General features: G+C 36.3%; 1 protein-coding gene across 1 annotated transcript; it reads left to right on the top strand.

Moving 5' to 3' along the window:
* The first annotated feature begins 3,548 nt into the window (after window positions 1-3,548).
* LOC128548000 (vitelline membrane outer layer protein 1 homolog) lies at window positions 3,549-14,739 on the top strand. Its single transcript, XM_053522204.1, has 4 exons — window positions 3,549-3,653; window positions 5,567-5,776; window positions 8,959-8,985; window positions 14,497-14,739. The coding sequence occupies exons 1-4, from the start codon at window positions 3,549-3,551 to the stop codon at window positions 14,737-14,739; spliced, it is 585 nt and encodes a 194-aa protein (XP_053378179.1).
* Window positions 14,740-15,913: the final 1,174 nt, after the last annotated feature.

The following is a 15,913-nucleotide window of genomic DNA, read 5'->3' as shown; positions in this document are numbered from 1 at the left end:
AGTTCCCCAAGTACAACAGCATTGACTTCTTCAAGCACGACAAGAACGCTTTCTCGGGATAAAACAGCAACCACTGCGGAGCATTTTTCAACTTCTGCTGCTGCGCTATTCCTTGGTGCAACAACAATTTCTTCTGGAACAGCAACAATATCTTCCAACATGACAGGAACGCTCTCCCTAGGTACCTCAACAATTTCCCAAAGTACAATAACAATGATTTCTTCCGGCACGACAGAAAGCCTTTCCCTAAGCACAACAACAACTTTCCCAAGTACAACAATAATGACTTCTTCGGGCACGACAGAAAGCATTTCCCTAGGTACAACAACAATTTCACCAAGTAGGACAGCAATGCCTTGTTCAGCAACAACAAGAGCTCTTTCTCTAGGTACATCAACAATTTTCCCAAGTTTAACAACAATGATTTCTTCAGGCACGACAAAATCGCGTTCTCTGGGTTCCACAAGAATTTCTCCTGGAACAACAGCAGCTTCTTCAGATACAACAGAAGTCCTTTCCCTAGGTACAACAACAATTTCCCAGAGTAGAACAACAACGACTTCTTCAGGCACGACAAGAACGCTTTCTCTAGGTACCTCAACAAAAATTTCCCTTGGTACATCAGCAACTTCTTCAGATATGACAGGAAGCTTTTCTCTTGGTAAAACAGAAGCAATTCCCCGAAGTACAACAACAATGACTTCTTCAGGCGCTACAGAAAGCTTTTCTCTAGGAACAACAACAAGTTCTCCAAGTACAACAACAATGACTTCTTCAGGCACGACAGGAACGCCTTCTCTAGGTACCACAACAAATTTTTCTAGAACAACAGCAACTTTTCCATATACATCAGAAAGCCTTTCCCTAGGTACAACAGCAATTTCCCCAAGTACAACTAAAATGACTTCTTCAGGCACTGCAATAAGCCTTTTCCTACATACAACAATAATTTCCCCAAGTACAACAGCAATGACTTCTTCATGCACGACAGAAAGCCTTTCACTAGGTTCTTCAACAAGTTCCCCAAGTACAACAGCATTGACTTCTTCAAGCACGACAAGAACGCTTTCTCTGGATAAAACAGCAACCACTACGGAGCATTTTTCAACTTCTGCTGCTGCGCTATTCCTTGGTGCAACAACAATTTCTTCTGGAACAGCAATAATATCTTCGGGCATGACAAGAACGATTTCCCTAGGTACCTCAACAATTTCCCCAAGTACAACAACAATGATTTCTTCCGGCACGACAGAAAGCCTTTCCCTAAGCACAACAACAACTTTCCCAAGTACAACAACAATGATTTCTTCAGGCACGACAAGAACGCTTTCTCTAAGTACCACAACAATTTCTCCTGGAACAACAGCAACTTCTTCAGATACAACAGAAAGCCTTTCCCTAGGCACAACAACAATTTCCCCAAGTACAACAACAATGGCTTCTCAAGGCACGACAGAAAGCCTTTCTCTAAGTTCTCCAGGTACAACAGGAATGACTTCTTCAGGCACGACAAGAACGCTTTCTCTAGGTACCACAATAATTTTCCCGGGAACAACAGCAACTTCTTCAGATACAACAGAAAGCCTTTCACTAGGTACAACAGCAATTTCCCCAAGTACAACAAAAATGACTTCTTCAGGCACCGCAGAAAGCCTTTCCCTAGGTACGACAAATATTTCCCCAAGTACAACAGGAATGACTTCTTCAGGCACGACAGAACAACAACAAACAGCGCAAACGTTAGCAACAGTTTCACAAGAGACAAAGTGGTCTTCAACAGAAACAGCAAGCGCTACACCGAAAGTGATGGAAAAAGGGAAAAGTACATCGGGAAATATATTGACATCTCAAAGTCCAACAGGTAACTTTAATCAAAGCACCTAAAAGGCTTTGAATAATTATTCCCTTCTTGTAAGATGACTCGTTATTGTTATTACGCTTGTCCGTCTGGTTGATGTTTGGAAGATGTTTCGTTTTCATGTAGGAAGAAGCAAAATCAACAGCCATTATTTAGAAATACATATCTACCGAAAACAACAGTTAACACGGGCTAAGATTATATGATCACTGCGTTTGTGCATGAGTAAGCGTTTAACCTAATACGTCTGTCATGTCCGAATATAAATGAAAACTAAAATAAAAATTACTTCATTAAAAATTTCTAATGACTTCTGGTGTACACTATTCTTACAACTCCATTTATATTTAAAATTGTCCAAGAAAAATTGCTAAGGAAACAAACAAAATGAAAGCTGATATTTAAACTTCGATAAATACGTACCTCTTGTAGTTTCTGTCTCTTAGAGTATCTCATAATTTTCAGTATATCTGGGAGTATTCCACTATTCAGTACAATATATTTAGTGTCTGTACATTCCGAAATATTAAAAAGATCTTTTTCATGATACTTTTTAGGGGCCTCCGTGGCCGAGTGGTTAGAGTCGTTGACTTCAAACCATTTGCCCCTCATCGATGTGGGTTCGAAACCTCATTTGGGGCGTAGAATTCTTCACGTGAGGAAGCCATCCAGCTGGCTTATGGAAGATCGGTGGTTCTACCCAGGTGCCCGCTCGTGATGAAATTGTGCACGGAGGGGCACCTAGGGCCTTCCTCCACCATTAAAGCTGGAAAGTCGCCATATGACCTAAAATTGTGTCGGTGCGACAATAAACCCAACAAAATAAAATAAATAATACTTTTTAATGTTTCATAATGATTACAATTGTTTTCTTTATTTCATATCCATTATATTAGCATATTATATTTCTAATATCATAGTTTGTTATATGTGTTCTGGTTTCGCGTCTTTTTCAACATTTTTTTCAGTCATATTAACGGCGGTGTCTATTTTTAGCAGTGAGCACAATGTTTGCATGTCTGTCTCACTAGAATATTCGTGAAATATCCAACTCACCAGTCAACGTTGTTACATGCAAAAATCTCAAGGGTAGTACGCACTGTCGTCTGTTCCTGATGGTAACGTTTCATCGTCTCGTCTAAACACCTTATACAGGATTAATCCTTCATTGTCTGGTTCACTTCTCTTTTTGCGTTTTATTTTGTGCTTTCCCATTTGAAACCGTAATTCTATTCTGTGAGATTATCTCAAACGTGACGAAATTTTGCTCATACGTCTAGGGTGTTTGAAATGTCTTTGTAATATACCCCACTCGTATAGCAAAGGAAAAACTGCTAGTTCTCCAAATTCACATTTCAAAACAATCAAGTGCCAATACCGTTCAGTTATATGATCAAAATCCTAATAAATCCGCATGTTTAAATTCCAGAAAGCTATAGTATATCAATTATATTCCTTGTCAACATCCGCTGAATATTCTGTTGCATCCAACCGGAAGTACCTATCTGTATTGACGAAATACATTTTATCTAAGACAGAACATCTGATAAATAATTGCTATAATAACCCATTTGTTGTGAATATTAAACTCTAAAGAAATGTTCAAATAATTTGTGCTCTGTTAATTTGTTGCCATTTTGCATCAGAAATAAATGCTTTTTTTTATTTCTGGACAGAATATGGTAATCACATGGTTTTTCAAAATTTATCAGTCAATAACGAAGGGAAATGGGGCAGCTTGCGCAATGCTGAATTTTGTCCAGAGGGTTCGTATGCATCTGGCTATGATATGAAGGTATTTATACTCTTAATTTACCGCCTTTTGTGCCGGTCATCAAAATTTGATAAATAGTTAGGAATCAGTGTGCAATTCCCATTCACCCATGCTTTGTCAGCGTAACCTTGTAAGTTGGAAAATTCGGGTTCACATGCATATTCTTCGGATATACATTACAAGGACTATCTGAATGGACTAAAATGATTATACTCCCGAAGGGACGTATTATGTTATGACGCCGGTGTCCGTCCGTCCGTCCATTAGCAATTTCGTGTCCGCTCTGTAACTTTTGAACCCCTTGAAGGAATTGAAAGAAACTTGACACAAATGTTTATAACATCAAGACGACGTGCAGAGTGCATGTTTTGGATAGCTCGATTCAAGGTCAAGGTCACACTTAGGGGTCAAATGTCATATGACTTTGTATCATGCTTGAAACCCTTGAAGGATTTCGAAGAAACTTGACACAAATGTTAACCACATCGAGACGACGTGCAGAGCGCATGGTTTGGATGGGTCGCTTCAAGGTCAAGGTCACACTTAGGGGTCAAAGGTCGTAGGACTTTGTTTCGTGTCCGCTCTGTAACTCTTGACCTGCTTGAAGGATTTTTAAGAAACTTGGCACAAATGTTCACCACATCGAGACGACGTGCAGAGCACATGTTTCGCATGGCTCGCTTCAAGGTCAATGTCACACTTAGGGGTCAAAGTAGGTATATTGCTCCGCATTACTGTGCTCTTGTTATATTATCTTACCTACTATTGTTTTCTAGCTATTCAATTGGCTAAATCGTATTTATTTTACATACACTGCTGTCAATTTTTATTGGAAAATAGGATAACATATTGTTTTGAATCAAATTTCAAGGAAAGAGACAAATGCTATGCTACGAAAGGTTTAAGAAAGCAACATTTTCTTATTGGGATGGGAAGTTTAAAAGTGGTGAGGATAATAAGCTATCGCTGACGACTCGCTGCTCAGACGTCAGAGGACAATAACATTCGGTCACGTTTTGAAAATTGAAGAGCCTCTAGATACGGATCGGTGCGTTACAATTCAGTATCCCATTTCATCAATACGACAGGAAGATCATATAAACAGTATTCATTTGTTCGTAGGAAGGAGTCGTATACTGCTATCTGCCGAAAGAAATCCTTTAGAATAAAATATGTGTTTCGATTTTAATACATTTAACTAGAACATTTGTATTATAATGTTATTAATCAAGCGATTTTATATTGGCCTTGATATTTGTCTAGCTAGGGTAGTCGTATTGGCCCAAGATGATTTTATTATTCAACTTTTGAATATTGGCGGTAACACCACAAGAACTCTTATAGCAGTTATGCACGTTAAAGATCAAAAACTTGATCTTAAATGTCTGTTTAATATAAGTCTCATCCTTTTAATTAATCTGAGCTTCGCATATTTTCTCAACATAATTTCCTTGAAAATTGACAGGAACTTGTTTGTACACAATAACGAATAAACCGAGAGTATAATTTACAAACGATTCGTACATCGACATTATACGTCCGCTCAGACTTACTTGGTTATTCATGTTTTGTTAGATAATATTTTTGTTAAAAATAAGAAAACTATTGTAATGTATAGTTTTCATGTAAAACAAAATTTAAAAATCGAACGGAAGTGACTTCTCCGTATTTGCCCGTTCTTTGAACCAGTTAAAATGCTTGAATTCCGTATTGGCCCTGTTTTCTTATATTGGCCCTGCTTTTCTCATATTGACTCAGTAATGCTTTGTATTAGCTCTACCTGTTTCATATGATGGAAACAACTGATCGTATACAGTGTGTAATATTGTAAAGTTGAATAATAGTATTAAATAATCAATACATAACAAGAACATATTAATTATATTGTTCACACGTGTTTGCATACACACATTATTCATTTTATTTGCCATTAGATTGACCCTTACAGAGGGGCATGGATGAAATACGACGACACAGTTTTAAATGGCATTAAACTTTTCTGTGAAAGCCAAGATGGACAACTGGTACACAATATTACGTCAGATGTTGGACCGTGGGGCGACTGGGTTGGGGCTGTGTCCTGCAAGCATTTGAATGGATCAAAGTTCTACTTGACTGCTTTTGACTTGCAAGTAGAACCACCGGTTTGTATTGTTTTATATATATTATATGTAAAAGGGGAAGAGGAGGACGACACAGCGTTAAATGGCATTAAACTGTTCTGTCAAAACCAAGACGGACAGTTGGTTCACAATATTACGTCAGGTTTCGGGCCCTGGGGCGACTGGGTTGGGCCCGTGTTCTGCAACCATTTGCATGAATCAAAGTTCTTCTTGACAGCTTTTGACTTGCAAGTACAACCAGCGGTATGTATTGTTGTACATACATACATACATGTATATGTAAAATGCATTTGTTGAAATGATGGAACTTAGCTTAAGGTTGCAAAAACTTTATTCGCAAATGTATTTAGTCATAAAGAAGAATCTTCATTTTAGCAAATCCGATAGAGTAATTGTATCTTTGATCAGATCATAGTAATTACACTCGATTTGTGTTACGCTCCCCACACTAGAATCTCGTGTGGGAATATTAAGTTGCCGCCTTGCACGTTCACCCATCTGTCCGTCCATTTGTTGTATGAATAACTCCTCCTACACAATTTTTAAGGGATTGCCCAAACTTACAGAAATGTATTGAATCAGATATGAAGCGTACTTGTGCATTTTGTCAGGACACAGTTAAGGTGTTAAAGCCCTTTGAAGTTTAACAGAATTATATGTATTGTTCAATACTATTATAAGTCCTATCCTGCCGTTTTAAGGGATGTGACTCAACTTACAGAAACGTATTTTTGGAACTTGCGCATATTGTTAGGACAGGTCCCGTGTATAGGAGTTATGACTCTGTTAAGGGTTTCGGATAAACAGAACTAGACGAGTAGATGCGCTCTTCTATATATTTATTTTCTATGCTCATAGCATGAAATTCCAACACATGTGAGCGAGCGATACTCTGAAACAATGTATGTGACATTATTTATTATACGCTCGAAACATAAAAAACATATACATGTACGAAATTATAATAATGTACAATATCGTAAACGCACAATGCAATGACAACATTGCTTAAAATAATTACTTAATTATTTTAGGAAATAGCACAAAATGTATTTATAACAATAAAACAGTTGCATACCGACTATGATGTCTTAAGCGTCGAAACCTTTAATATTATTTTTCATGGCAATGCGCCGCTTCTTAACGGAAGTAATTCAAACGTTGACATACGGTATAAACAACTGACGTAACGGGCGTCGCGCAAAAATGCGCACGACGCGACGTTAACAAAAAGCGCCAAAAATGACGTCTGCTGGATTAACTATTAACTTTACTAGTTTTAACAAGTTTTGTTAAATTAATTTAAGAAACAACATTTAAATGATTCTTACAGACTCTTTGAAACATTATCGTTCAACATTACATTTATGTTGTGTTAGTGGTCCTGTTTTGGTTTTCAGCTTGAATATTTCTGCATGGGTGGTTGCAATACTCCCGCTTTCATAGTTTTTAGTATTGTTTAACCACCCTTTGGATATGATACATTGCTTTTTAATTTTGTCTTTGACAGTTTCCGTGATATGCAGGTTCCATTAATTCGAATCCCCTCTCTAGATACTAGTCTAGTTTCTTTCTTATTGGAGGTTCCATGTACACATCTATATGGACTCTTACTCCAGCAGATGTCTTTAAAGGTGGTCAATCACATTTAATCAACATTTAATGACATTTTTTACTTTTTGTATATTATGGTAGAGAATTATTTAAGGAACAAAAAGACCGATTACATAGAGTTAGATTCCTATTTGAACTGTATATTTTATTATTTTTATAAAATTTTGTAATTACTCCCCTTTAATATGAAAGTATATTAAAAGCTGGGTATTTCTTTTTGTTTCGATACAATGTCTAGTTTTACATTTGCATTTGATAGACATATCAACTATTGAACAATCTGAACCAAAATGCAAGTTTTAAAGCTGTGTGTAGCTTCTGAATTCATTTATTTCCAATCTATCTTGGTTGCGCAACCAAGATAGGCAAAGGGAGGTAATAATAATGTTTCAAACTTGCGTTTCTAATGAATTCCATCTAAATACATAATTTTTAATGCAAATAATTTACAAATATATTACAATATGTCTAATATTTATACATTTCCTTAGGCAAAGTATGTTTATCAAATTTATACTTATGATAAAATAACTCTATCTTGGTTGGGCAACCAGGATAGGAAAATGAAATTTTAAAAATACCTCCAGTGAAAATCAAATTTGTATTAAGTGTTAAGTGAACATAAATGAGCGTAAATGATCAGATGCTAAAGTTTCGAACAAATCCGTTACATGGCCAAAATCTGATTATCCACCTTTAAATTATATTGTAATACATGTAACATGTGCATCAGCTCAACCCGGGGCTAGAGGACGTAGACGGTAGCATGCGTCCATGACCAGGCTCAATCAAACCAAGCCTACAACAACTTTTTCTACTGTATAGTAGCCCTTACTGATATGTTTTGTCCGGATAATTCTTTCTTGCACACCAGACGTGGATTTCCGGTATTTTTACCGGTGCTGGAAAAATCCATCTTACACCCCGGGGTGTAAGATGACTTTACAGTTCCTCTTTGTTCCTGATAATATATTTCTCGATTCAAAACACGTTATTTTATCAAACATTCATAACGTAACGCTGCAACTGATAAAACAAAATCGAAACTAAACATTGTTATTTGTCTTTAAAACGTCATGACGTCTTTCCAGTTTACGGACGTTGGTTTCCCGCGCTTAGTTTAAATACGCTGCTATAAGAAATAGTTCTAAAAAGAAAGCCGTTCGATTGATTTTATTTTTATTATTATTATTTCTTGATATTGGTATGCAAGAAAAAGATTCTGTCACTGGTTATATGTGCAGATGGGAATATCCGGCTCTTGAGTAACTGTTTATGCGGTTACTCGACAGGAGCCTCGTTACCGCCTAAACAGTTACACTCGAGGTCGGAAATTCCCATCTGCACCTACAAAAATTATATTCTACAGTTTTCAAAGGATCTGAACTTACCGAAAAGTGTCAGTATGAAGTGAACTTGTGCAGACTATGACATGAATGTACCAGGCCTGATGTAAGAGTAATGGCCCTTTGAAATTTTGCAACAGAAACGCATGTCCGAATTAATCAACTCCTTTTACAGACTTCAAGGAATCTTACCTAACCTTTCAGAAATGTGTTGCTATGAAGTGATCTTGTGTATGTTGTCAGGATATTCGTGAACCAGGCCTGGTTAGGGTTAGTTATTGGACATTGAAAGTTATAAGGCTACATAAAAAGGTTAAACAAGAAACGCGGCAATGCCACAAAACCAGGTTTTCAACACTTTTCATAAGAATAAACAAGAGTGCCAGAATGTCACAATATACGCCCGTCACAGCAAATTTCTTTACTCTAGCACCTGTATTTGCAGATGTAATTTTAATTTTGTGGTTGTTTAGTAATCATTGTAATTCTTTTATTTTTCTAAGTCCACAAAAAAACTCCTTACCAGGTAGAGATACCTTAAAATACACCTAAAACTGGTCAATTATAAAAAAGTTACAATATAAGTTATTTATAGTAACAACTAAGGGAAGTTAATCTTTTAAAAAAAAAATATATATACAAAAAAAAAATTGTAAGTCCACACAGACATCCTTACCAGGTACAGATTGGTCAAAATACACCTCAAAATTGGATGTAACATGCATGTTGTAATACAGAAAAGTGGTCTCGATTTTTCCCTACGTCTAGTAATGAAAAAGTTACAATATAAGCTATTTATAGTAATAACAAAGGGAAGTAATTTTAAAGAAGGGAACTGCGCAAGACACTTCGTCTCATGATGGTGTATAATTGTGCCAAGTTACATCAAAATCCCTCTATGCATGAAGAAGATATGCTCCGGACAAAGTTTTCATTCTTGTATCCTTTGACCTCTAAGTGTGACCTTGACCTTAGACCTAGGGACCTGGTTCTTGTGCATGACACTCCGTCTCATGATGGTGAACAATTGTGCCAACTTTCATCAAAATCCCTCCATGCATGTAGAAGATATGCTAACCCTAACCCTAACCTAACCCTAACCCTATTTTTAGTAACAATGACCTTGACCTTGATCCCAGTAACCCCAAAATCAATCCCAAGCTACAACTTTATGTAAGTTTTCTATACACCAAGTTACATCATGATAGCTCATTACTAAGTTAAGTTATTGACCGGAAACCCTTTTTCTATTTTAAGTAACAGTGACCTTGACCTTGACCCCCAGAAACCCCAAAATCAATCCCAGCCTTTGTCTTGATATAAGCTACATACATACCAAGTTTTATTTAAATATCTTTACCGAAACAAAAGTTATTGACGGGAAACACCAGTTTGACGCCGCCCGCCCGCCCGCCCGCCCGACCAACGACATACCCCAATCTAATAACTCAGGTTTTCGTTGAAAACCTGGTTAATGACTATTTTCTCATATTTTTATTTGCATTCAACTAGTTTTATTGTCTTCGTGTAATTTACAGCTCTCTTTATATGCATCATGTAGTAAAGAAGTGGAGTCAAACTAACAGTGACAAATAAGGGATACTGTATATAGATCTACAATCAGTTATAAACTCCATAAGTTGCAAACATGAACCGTCAGTATTTTCCATATTGGCGTTTAAATTTCATATCGGTTGTGTGACGTCATTTATGACGTCAGTTTCAGATAAAGGATTTGTACGATTTTACTCAGGCTAAAGAACAAATTTAGTATTTGTATAATGATTATAAGCGTTGATGCGTATGTGATAAAATGATTATTGAAACTGCATCGAGAACTATGCACTAGTTCCTTCACAGAATGACGATTGCGCTCATTAATGCTGTATCCAGTAAAGTTTCTAATTACCATCACCGTATAAACGATTTATGATGTATCTCTCCAAAGTAGTCATCGTTATCTCTATACCTGAAGATCTTACTGAATCAGAAGAATTACACACCGTTGAATTACATGCCAATCAGACAGAAGTCCAAGTTTTTATGTTCCGCATTTTAGCTGGAAAGAGAGACATTAATGATATCCACACACCTGATATACTGAAGAGTGTCCAAGGCAAATCGACAGAAGATAAAATTGTCGTTTGCACAGTCTCGAATTTCAGTTCTTTGGAACCAGTACAGAGACATGATAGAATGTTTACACAGCTTAATCAAACTACGCATCATCATCAGCATCATTATACCAGATTTATATAGCGCCTTTTTCATGACAAACACGTTCAAAGGCGCTTTACATATAGCAAACGCAGTCACACAGGGCGCGAAATTAATCCTCTATTAGTACAGACACAGAGCGATCTGGCCAGAGGGACAGAGTGAGATAAAGCCCCAAGAACAGATACAGAGAAATCATCTTTAGATACAGGCCTGTCCGGCTAACATAGCCTAGTTCTTTGCAAATAGACAGTCTGATTCTTTAACGTGCCCAGTGTATAGCACCGATACACGCAAAACCGTCTTTCCTGGGAAGAACCAGTACAGGTCTCTAAGTTAGGTGGGAGAAACTCAAGAGCATCTCAGAAATTTGTCTGGACCTCTGGATTGACAGTCAAGCGTGTAGCCACTAGACCACCGGCTCACCGGTCATTTTATTGTGTGCGTAGAATGACTACTTCCGGGCTGGCCTGTCAGCATACTTAGTAATTCAACAGATGTTAATAAGAAGTGTGACAAATACAAGGGAAAGGATAGGACTAAAAGGCAATGAGCTATCTGCCTCAATGCAGTAATGCACTGATATGACATACACTCCTAGCTGCCAACACAAGTATAACACTAATGGCAGATACAAGAAAGATGATTTAGACTAGAAGAGAAGACATTATTATCTGTATTGCAATTGGCATTTTAGCGGATGAAAGCTCTAAGATAGACAATACAAAAGAAACTGATATTCCTATTGTTATGTCAGAGTCTGTGTAAGGTTTCTGAATATTTTGTTTAAGAAAAAAGAAGATCAGGCAATAACCCGCAGTAAAAAACAAGTGTCTTAACAGATAAAATAGTCAATAAAGTTGACCCTCAGTTGTGTTGTTTATTAAAGGACTTGTATGTGTTGCAAGAAATAAGATTACACGGGATTAACCTTTTTTCCTCTTTACATGTGAGTTGTTTACGCATCTACCTTTCATATTTGACTCAGACGGACTGACAAGGGGAGTTAATAAGCCTCAGCATACAGGTGCGATCTTTAAATACGCAACACACAGTAAAATACCATAGCTTCAGGGTGTATCACCATCGGACATTCTTGAAAGGCAATTATATTAGTGCACAAGACTTTTGGCCAGGGCCTACTGTTTGCAGTTCATGTCGATGTTACTGAAGCTATTATTATTTGGTCGTGAAAAGCTGCATACATATATACATACAGAATGAAACTTCATCTAACAAATTCCGTTAGATATAAGTGTGTTATTACGAATCTTGTACATAAGCTGTTTGTATACATCCTGGTATAGGACATTGTGTAAATATGAATTTGTGAATCCACCATGCCCATTCACAGAAACAGAGAAAAAAAAACTCGCTGAACGAGTAAACTATTCTTTAATATTCGTCTTTTAGAGATGTATTTTATGCATAATGTAGTAATTTATATACGTGCAATTAAAATCTATACGGGTATAAACCGCATTGGGACTTCTGGCAAATCGATGAATCTCACTTTTTTTAATAAGATCGCCGAGGAAACTTTCATTTATTTTTGTTCTATCAAACGGTGCTATGGCCTGTATAAATTTAATCCAGGCCTTACTTTCGGTGTCCGACCTGCAACTGAACTTCGGATGAAACTTCACTTAGAAGTAAATTAAAATTATTCAGTTATGTTTAGCAGCACACAGAAGTCGGGTACAAAAAGAATTTTATAATTATGATTGGCCAAAAAATATGCTTTTTGTATAAACGCAAATTGAATATCACCAATCCACGAATTGCAAATTTCAAATTAGAAATAAAACAAAGAAAACAAAATGAAAGTATAATAGCAAAATCTAAATAAATTAGCTACGCTTTGTGCAAAATTGAGCAATATAACATATGCTGAACATAACTTCAAAATCGGCTACATTTGTGTTGCAGTAACGTTTTATTTATAAGCTATACAACTTTGATATCTTGACTATATCTAGTGTGCAATTATTTAAAAAGAAACCCGTTCTACCACCTACTTATCACTGGCCATGACTCGCACGTCCATTTTTTCTAACAAATATCAGAGCAAGATCAAATTACAATTTTGAAATTGACCTTGTATAGTTATTTGATAACACAAAGCGATAAACACAAATATTTTAATATGACAAGACCATACGTGTCAAACGCATGTCTCAAAATGGCAACAACTGCCAATCTCCTGAAATTACTTTCTTTTCCCGCAAATGCTTACTGAGACATCAGCTTAAATTCTAAAACCTACCCAATCGGTAAGTAGCCGTAGCAGACGCGGTCGTTTACCCCGACGAACGAGCGAGTGCTATAGCTTTACCTCTTTTTCGAGTAATTGAGCTAAAAAACAATATCTTTGGTCCAGCTCTTTTGTCTTGCCTCTCTGTCTTAAAAAGGAGCTAGACCAAAATATAAATTGCATTTTCATACAAAATATTACTTAGATTGTGACTTTTACGTCATATAGTTGGTATTGGTAACGTTATTATTGTCAATGGAATTTATCAATTCCTGAAAATAAAAGACTATATGTTCTGCATACAATTTCAAATTATTTGGTTGTTTAAAACAATTGATTCAGCCAGTATGCGGCGTCTAGTTAGAAATTTTGATTTGTGTATTTAACAGAGAAAACGTATATGACAATGCTCGTTTTGGAAAATCCGATACACGCCAGTACGGTCTTACTACTCTCCAAAGGTAAAAGGTGAAGGTCATATTTAGAAATTCAAGATTTTACGGCTATAAACTTTGTATGAATGGATGTATTTTCAAATAACTTGGCAAAAACATTCACCTTTACTAGATAATGTTTGAGTGTAAAACCTAGACCCCTAGCCCAAAGGTCAAGGTCCCACTTAGAGGCCAACTATTGTACCTATTTATTCGTGTTCGGACTACTAGTATAACTTTAGTATTTTTGTACATATAGATAATATTCAAACATTTTAGCATAACATTCACCATAATAAAATGATATATCAAGTACAAGACTTCGACCCCTTAATCACAGGTTTAAGGTCACACTTTCAGGTCAAAGATTATGTTATGGCATTTTTTTCTGTCTGATCTATAACATTTATATGCATAGAATGCATACATTCAAATAACTCAGTATAAACTTTTACCATTAAAAAGACAATGTAATATGTAATCATTTAAAGGTGAAATAAATATGGTCACGCTTTTTCCAGTCCATAACTTCAGTATATATGGTACATCGTCAAAGTGCCATTATTCTCAGGACTCACATATCTTTATCCTTACGTAACATAGCGGGGCCATCCGTGTCTTATGGGCACAATTGTTGTTTGTAAATGCTACTTCATGCAAAAGAAACTTTAGTCTTGCAGTGTTTTAATGTGCTTTTATTCTCAATGATATATATATATATATATATAAATATATATATATATATATATTATTTCAAAGAAATGAATTGTCTTTCAACATATCAATCAAACAGTCTCTTATAAAGTATATTTCAACATCAGTCAATGAGAGTATGTTACACATATAAATCTACTATAATTTCTATATTTTACATAGCAAGGTATCTTAAAAGATGACACCGCTGCCAACTTCGTTAAGTTCAAGTGCCGAGATCGAGGCGGAAAGTTCCAGTCATATGAGCTTGCTAAGGACCCTGGTCATGGAGAGTTTGGCCTATATGGATCCTGGAGCGAAGAGTGCTTATTCGGAACAGCAATTTGTGGATTAGCAACGAAAATTGAGGAAGACGCCTGGGATAACTCTGCTCTGAACGATGTGATTTTCTATTGTTGCCATTGATGTTATTTCGTGGTTTTCAGTAGCAGAAAGTTTTTTCTTGCCATTAAATCTTTGTATTGCATGTTAAAACAGTTAATGTAGCGCTATATAATGTGATAATTTGTTTTGATTTTGCTGTTTGACGTCACACAGACAGAGTTATAGGTCATATTGCGCCTTTCCAGCTTTTGATGGTTGAGGAAGACCATAGGTGCTCTACTTCCCCCCCCCCCCCCCGCCCCAAGACCTGCAGGCGTTATTTCATCACGGATGAGCACCTGAGGAGAATCACCCACCTTCCGGAAGCTAACTGGATAGCTTTCTTACATGAAATAAATAAAAGGATGACCATTATTGAAATTAACCGCTGCAATATTCGATTTTATTTCACAGAGATATATATTAATCAATCGGCAGCTATTCTACTACGTTACGATTCACTATAGAAGTGTTAACTATATAATGCATTCAAGGACTCTAAAGTACATACAGCAAGGTTTAAAACCGTATTTGACTCGAGTTCCAAAACGTATGTCACATGACAACTATTAAAATCTTTCGGAAATACTGCCCTTGTATAAAGCGGTTCGTCTGCACAAATTTCTGTCAAATGCTCAAAGATTATTTAATTTAGGAGTTCTTGTCAGATACTTCCTCAAGAAAAGAACAAAAAGACAGATATTGGAGATTTGTGATGGAATTAACATTTTAAGTGATATGTGGCGACCGTAGAAAGAAGTCCTGTACTTTGACACAGTGTTGTTATTATTTCTGGTTCTTTGGGACCATGGTGCTTGAGGCATGGTGCCCGTTTCGGTACCTCTAGGTTCTATCACTGCTCAACAGACCCCTTTACACCGAGTCAGGCTCTGCTATTTTATTGTTTGGCTGCGTAATTTGCTTCCTGTAGATCTATTTATATTCTTTAATATTTATTTGCATACTTTTTAAAGCACTGAAAGATTTTGAAACCACATTTCATGTACATGTGTCTTTAATGTTTCAATATTTGTTCATTCATTATTATCCTTACATGTATTAAGTTAAAAGATTTAAAAAAAATGTTTTAAATTGAATTCTATTTTAGACTTTTATTGAAGTTCATTTAAAGGTAATGCACAGATATTGTGACCGTGTCTTATCCATCTCGCCATTTGAAACGTACTTATTTCGCGAATAATTCCGGGGCAAACTT

This window comes from Mercenaria mercenaria, chromosome 1, assembly GCF_021730395.1.
Source record: "Mercenaria mercenaria strain notata chromosome 1, MADL_Memer_1, whole genome shotgun sequence".
Lineage (NCBI taxonomy): Eukaryota > Metazoa > Mollusca > Bivalvia > Venerida > Veneridae > Mercenaria > Mercenaria mercenaria.
The sequence above is the reverse complement of the archived record's forward strand: the minus strand, read 5'-3'. Positions and strand labels throughout refer to the sequence as shown.

Excerpts from the sequence above, each read along its gene's own strand:
- LOC128548000 (XM_053522204.1), top strand. The coding sequence starts at position 3,549 with ATGGTTTTTCAAAATTTATCAGTCAATAACGAAGGGAAATGGGGCAGC. Across the intron at positions 3,654-5,566 it reads CATCTGGCTATGATATGAAG|ATTGACCCTTACAGAGGGGC; the intron begins GTATTTATACTC and ends ATTTGCCATTAG. Across the intron at positions 5,777-8,958 it reads ACTTGCAAGTAGAACCACCG|GATATTCGTGAACCAGGCCT; the intron begins GTTTGTATTGTT and ends GTATGTTGTCAG.